Source organism: Quercus robur, chromosome 6 (genome assembly GCF_932294415.1).
Source record: "Quercus robur chromosome 6, dhQueRobu3.1, whole genome shotgun sequence".
Taxonomy (NCBI): domain Eukaryota; kingdom Viridiplantae; phylum Streptophyta; class Magnoliopsida; order Fagales; family Fagaceae; genus Quercus; species Quercus robur.
Genome location: NC_065539.1, coordinates 44,594,055 through 44,600,054, shown reverse-complemented (window position 1 = coordinate 44,600,054; position 6,000 = coordinate 44,594,055). Strand labels below are relative to the sequence as shown.

General features: G+C 42.9%; 1 protein-coding gene across 4 annotated transcripts in view; it reads left to right on the top strand.

Annotated features, from left to right (window-relative positions):
- Positions 1-6,000, top strand: part of LOC126688962 (major allergen Pru ar 1-like) — a 33,197-nt gene continuing 27,197 nt past the window's right edge. Inside the window, exons 1-3 of one of the 4 annotated variants that reach the window (XM_050383921.1) lie at positions 1-35; positions 4,669-4,881; positions 5,128-5,428. In XM_050383921.1, coding sequence (XP_050239878.1) covers positions 4,698-4,881; positions 5,128-5,426 — 483 coding nt within the window. In that variant the 5' untranslated portion in view covers positions 1-35; positions 4,669-4,697 and the 3' untranslated portion in view covers positions 5,427-5,428. Of the gene's footprint in view, positions 36-4,668; positions 4,882-5,127; positions 5,521-6,000 lie in introns of all 4 variants that reach the window. The other 3 variants (XR_007644378.1, XM_050383919.1, XM_050383920.1) reach the window with 3 other exon arrangements.

Genomic DNA, 6,000 nt, shown 5'->3' with positions numbered 1-6,000 from the left:
TTCAATCAACCCTCCTTTCAATCTTCATTTCATCATGTTAGAAATACTGAATGATTGTATTGTATTTCTTGAATAAAAGAATATACATCACTGCCTTTATATAGGAGGCATATGTGTGCAGTACAAGTAGAGTGTAGTACAAGTACAAGTGTGCTATACAAGTAACCTAATTGGGCCTAAAGCCCATAACACAATACACGTTAACAGCCCCCCTCAAACTCAAGGTGGATGTGAGACCAACTTGAGGTTGTCAACCAAATCACGAGTGCGTCCCTTAGGAAGTGACTTGGTGAAGATATCTGCAAGTTGATCTTTGGAGGAGACGGAGAAAAGCTTAAGAGCACCATGGACAAGATGATAACGGATAAAATGACAATCAATCTCGATGTGTTTAGTCCGTTCATGAAAAACATCATTATGAGCAATATGAATGGCACTCTGGTTGTCACAATAAAGGGGAGTAGCAGAGGAGGTGGACACACCTAAATCCTTAAGGAGCCATCGTAGCCAAAGGAGCTCAGATGTGGTATCAGCAAGAGCACGATATTCTGCTTCAGTACTGGAGCGGGCCACAAAGGTTTGTTTCTTGCTTCGCCAAGAAATCAAAGAAGAACCAAAGAGAAAACAATAACCTGTAGTAGACCTGCGATCAGTAGGATCTCCTGCCCAATCAGCATCAGAGAATGCACGGAGTACAAGAGGAGACTGAGCTGAGTAGAAAAGGCCATGAAAGAGGGTGCCCTTCAAGTATCGAAGAATGCGCAGAACAGCAGCATAGTGAGTTGATCGTGGAGCAGACAGATACTGGCTCACCTGATGAACAGCATAGGAGATGTCTGGACGAGTAACTATGAGATAAACTAGGCTGCCAACCAATCGTCTGTAAAAAGAGGGATTAGACAATGGTTTCCCCCCTGAGGGAGTCAGATGCGCATTAAGCTCAACTGGAGTGTCAACAGTCTTGCTATCAGTGAGTCCAGCTCGAGACAAGAGCTCAGAAGCATACTTAGCTTGAGTAAGATAAAGTCCATCAGTAGAATGAGTGATTTCAAGACCCAAGAAGTAGCTGAGATGTCCAAGATCTTTCATCTCAAATTGCTGACTAAAAAAATCCTTGAGTTCTTAAATGCCACTGAGGTCATCACCAGTTATGATCATATCATCCACATACAGGAGAAGTAAAATAGTGCCTTTGTCAGTGCGACGAAGAAATAAGGCAGAATCATAATGACTGGCCATGTAACCCAAATGAGAGATGGTAAAGCTGAATTTGGCAAACCAAGCTCGTGGAGCTTGTTTAAGGCCATAAAGTGCACGTCGAAGGTAACAAACCTTGTTTGAGTCAACAAAGAGACCAGGAGGAGGTTGCATATAAACTTCTTCATGTAAATCCCCATTAAGGAATGCATTTTTGACATCCATCTAAAAAAGATCCCATTTACGGGCAGCAGCAACAGCTAAGAGGGCACGGACAGATGAGATACGAGCAACCGGAGCAAAGGTCTCTTCATAATCAATCCCATACTCCTGTGTAAAGCCTTTTGCAACAAGACGAGCTTTGTAACGCTCAATGGACCCATCAGAGCGAGTCTTAATCTTGTAGATTCACTTACAACCAACCACAGATTTCCCGGGAGGGAGTGTCACCAAATCCCAAGTATGGTTTTTAGATAATGCATCAAGTTCCTCTTTCATTGCAATCTGCCATAAAGGGTCAGTGGAAGCCTCACGATAGGTGTGAGGCTCATGTAATGTAGCAAGAGCAGTGTAACAATGATAGTCAAGTAAATGTGTAGGAATAGATCTTACTCGAGTTGAGTGACGAGGTGGAATGTCTTGTGCAAGATCTTCAGGCGGAGCAGGAGCAGGGGACCCAAGCTCAGGGTTGGGGTTGGGTAGCTCGTCTTCAACCTGTTCATCTTCCACCTGTTCATTAAAGGGTGAACTAGGAAAGGGATCAGTGATATCTGGTGGTTGGACAGAGAAGTCTACAAGAGAATCAGGAGCAATTACAGGAGGATCAGGAGCAGCTACAGAAGGAATATGTGCCTCATCTGGAAAAAGATCTAAAACAGAAGAGGAAGATAGGGAGGCACGAAAGTGAGAGAGCTCGACAAAGAGGCGATGTTCCCAAAAGACAACATTGCGAGAAATACGAAGACGATGAGAGACAGGGTCATAACACCGATACCCCTTTTGAGTTTCGCCATAGCCAAGAAAGCAACAAAGCCTTGACCGAGGCTCAAGTTTGTTATGCTCATGTGGCTGAAGAAGAACGAAACAAGCAGAACCAAAGGAGCGAAGGTGGTGATAGTCTGGACATGACCCAAAAAGGCGCTCATATGGAGTTTGATTTTGGATAACCGGACTCGGAATGCGATTAATAGTATGAACAGCATGAAGAGCAGCTTCACCCCAAAAAGGAGCAGGAACTTTGGCAGAGAGAAGAAGAGCACGAACAGTGTCAAGAATATGACGAAGTTTCCGTTCGGCTCTACCATTTTGCTGAGAGGTACCTGGACAAGTTAGTTGATGAACAGTACCATAGGAATTCAAAACAGCTTGGAAAGCATATTGAGTATATTCAAGAGCATTATCAGATCGAAAAATTTTGATGCGTTTGGAAAACTGAGTTTCAACCATTTTTGCAAAATTAGAATATACTTGCAATAATTCAGAACGATGTTTCATATTAAAAATCCAGCTATAGCGAGAGTAATCATCAACAAAGACAACAAAATATCGAGATCCACCAATACTAGAGACAGAAGAAGGGCCCCAAACATCAGAATGAATAAGGTCAAAGATATCAGTGGATATTGATTCACTAGTATTGAAAGGCAAAGCTGGTTGTTTTCCTAATTGGCACGAAACACAATCAAAATTTTTTGTAGACACTGAACCTAACAAACCTCTAGAAGCTAATTGTTGTACCCGAGAGGAAGATGCATGACCAAGTCGAGCATGCCAAAGTGCAAGGGAAGGAATTGAAGAAGCAGTAGCAGCTGCAGCAACAGAAACTGGAACAACAAGTGGAAGACGAAGGTTGTCCACGGGAAACATACGCCCAACTCTGGGACCAGTCCCAAGCTCCTGTCCCGTCCTCGGATCCTGCACAATACACCCAGAATAATCAAAGATAATGCGATAACCCAACTCAGCTAATTGTCCAACAGAAAATAAATTATAAGAAAGGTCAGGAACATTAAAGACTCCAAGAACTGAGAGATTGGAGGTCGCAACAGAACCTATACTATGACCAGACATTGTGGAACCATTTGCTGTGCGAATATTAAGAGGGTGCGGTGCAGGTTTAAGGTCAGAAAATAAGGACGAGTGAGGTGTCATGTGATTGCAACAAGCAGAATCCATAAGCCAAGAGGTAGGAGACATACCAGATAAAGCTGAGAGAGAAGAGGAATAAGATGCATTACCAACCATACGAATGACATTGGCGATGATATTTATAAGGTCATCTCTAGAAATGGTGAAAGTGGATCCAGAAGACTGAGACTTTGTAGAGACGGGAGCCATAGGTTGGACACTCTCAGTGTTAGCAACAGTAGCAGCAGAGATGGAAACAGCTGATTTGTTGCGTTGATAGCAAGTCTCAATATTATGGCCAAAACGTTTGCAAAAATTGCAAAAACGTTTGTTGGATTGTCGGCGACGATTGTTGCAAGCGGAAGAAGACTTGTCCTTATTCTTCATTTTGAAGCAAAATATGCAAAAATAGACTGCAAAAATGAAATCTACGCGAAAAACTGGGTAAGGAGAACCTGGACTAAAAAAAAGTCAACCCTGGAAAAGTCAACGGTCAACGGCCAGTCAAAGTCAACGGTCAACCTGAAAGTCAACGGTCAAATCCAGATCAGAAGGTGACGTCAGCGGATGACGCAAGCAGTGACGTCAGCAAGCTATTAGGGCTGACGTCAGCGATGACGTCAGCGAGGCCGTTAATGCACGTGACGGCGCGTGACGGCGGGTGGAAGCGCTTGGAGGCGCGTGACGGCGAGTGATGGCGAGTGGTCGGAGCGTGAAAAGAAGATGTGGCGCGTGGAGGCACGTGATGGCACGTGACGGCGCGTTGTCGGCGCGTGAAAAGAAGCTGTGGCGCGTAATGGCGCGTGTAGCGCGTGATCGGCGGAACAGCAACTTTGAACGGCGCGTGGGGGCGCGTGCAGTCTCCGATGGCAACGAGGCTTCCACGAGTGTGTAGATCGGCGCTGGACGATCTCAGTGGTACCTTCAAAAACGTAATCGGAGCAATAATTGCAGCGGCGATGCAAAGAGCAGTGGTCTGTGCAGTGTGAAACTCCTTAACGACGGCGACTACAGGTCCGGAACCCAAGGACGACGACTGGATGACGTCGGAAGTTCAACGGCGAGAGGCTGCGGCGGCAGTGTGATAGCGGAAGCGTTGTTAAAAAGAAATTCACACTAATGAAGACAAGACTGCTAAGAAAAGGTCAGAGCAGTGGCTCTGATACCATGTTTGAAATACTGAATGATTGTATTGTATTTCTTGAATAAAAGAATATACATCACTGCCTTTATATAGGAGGCATATGTGTGCAGTACAAGTAGAGTGTAGTATAAGTACAAGTGTGCTATACAAGTAACCTAATTGGGCCTAAAGCCCATAACACAATACACGTTAACACATCACTTTCCAGTTTCAAACTCTCAAGGTCATCATGGGTGTTTTCACATACGAGACTGAGACCACCTCTGCTATCCCACCAGCCAAGCTATTCAAGGCTTTTGTCCTTGATGCTGATAATCTCATCCCAAAGGTTGCACCTCATGCCATTAAGAGTGCTGAAATCATTGAAGGAAATGGAGGCCCCGGTACCATCAAGAAGATAACCTTTGGCGAAGGTAATTCGTTTCTAGTACTCTCATCTCCAACGCATCATTAATTTGTTTAGCAATTAAAAGTACTTATCTTGTTTTTTAGAAGGGGAAAATTGCCATTACTATCATCTTTCATTCTTAAAAATAAAAATTATATTCTTTAAGAGTTTTGTGATTCAATGGCATTATTTGATTCTCTTATAAATGATAACCTGGATTTGAATCCCGGGGAAGAGATAAGTAACTAGTATTTTTACTATATTTTTTCAGGCAGTCAATTCAAATATGTGAAGCATAGAATTGATGGGGTTGACCACGCAAATTTCACATATGGTTACAGTGTGATTGAGGGAGATGCTTTGAGTGAAGTACTCGAGAAAATCTCATACGAGATCAAGATTGTGGCAAGCCCTGATGGAGGATCCGTCTTGAAGAGCACCAGCAAATACCACACGAAGGGTGAGCATGAGATCAAGGAAGAGCAAGTTAAGGCTGGAAAAGAAAAGGCTGCAGGACTTTTCAAGGCTATTGAGGCCTACCTCTTGGCACACCCTGATGCCTACAACTAAACCTTGTGTTTGTGTGTGTGTTTTGCATTCGTGACTATAAGGAGTTAAAGTTGTGGGTTTCATTTTGTTTTATGGCTTGCCAAGACTGCCTCAGGTTTGCAAATAAAGGAGTTTCTGGTTTGGGATCATCATCTGATTTTTTGAGATTTGGAAAAGTGAAACGAGAATGTTGTTTTACTTTTGTAATAATGAAAAATCAGTTGGAAATCTTAAAATTACTTGCAAATGATGGGTGCAATTTTTTTTTTTTTTTTTTTTTTTTTTTGGAGAGAGTTTCAACCTATGGCATCCGCTCTTAATGATAGCTCTTTATCGTCAAACCAAAACACCAATTGGTTTTTGGTTTAGACGGGGATTGAACCCAGACCTCTTATTCAATCATCAAAGATTTTACCAGTTGAGTTAACTGGAACTCACGCAAATGATAGGTGCATTCTTTTCTCTTTTTTTAGGTAAATTCTTGGTGCAAATGTTAGTATTAAAAATTGCTAACAACAATGGGGCATCAAGTATCATTAACAAACTCAAAAATTCCCCCCCACCCCCCACCCCTTCAAAAAAAAAAAACAATAAG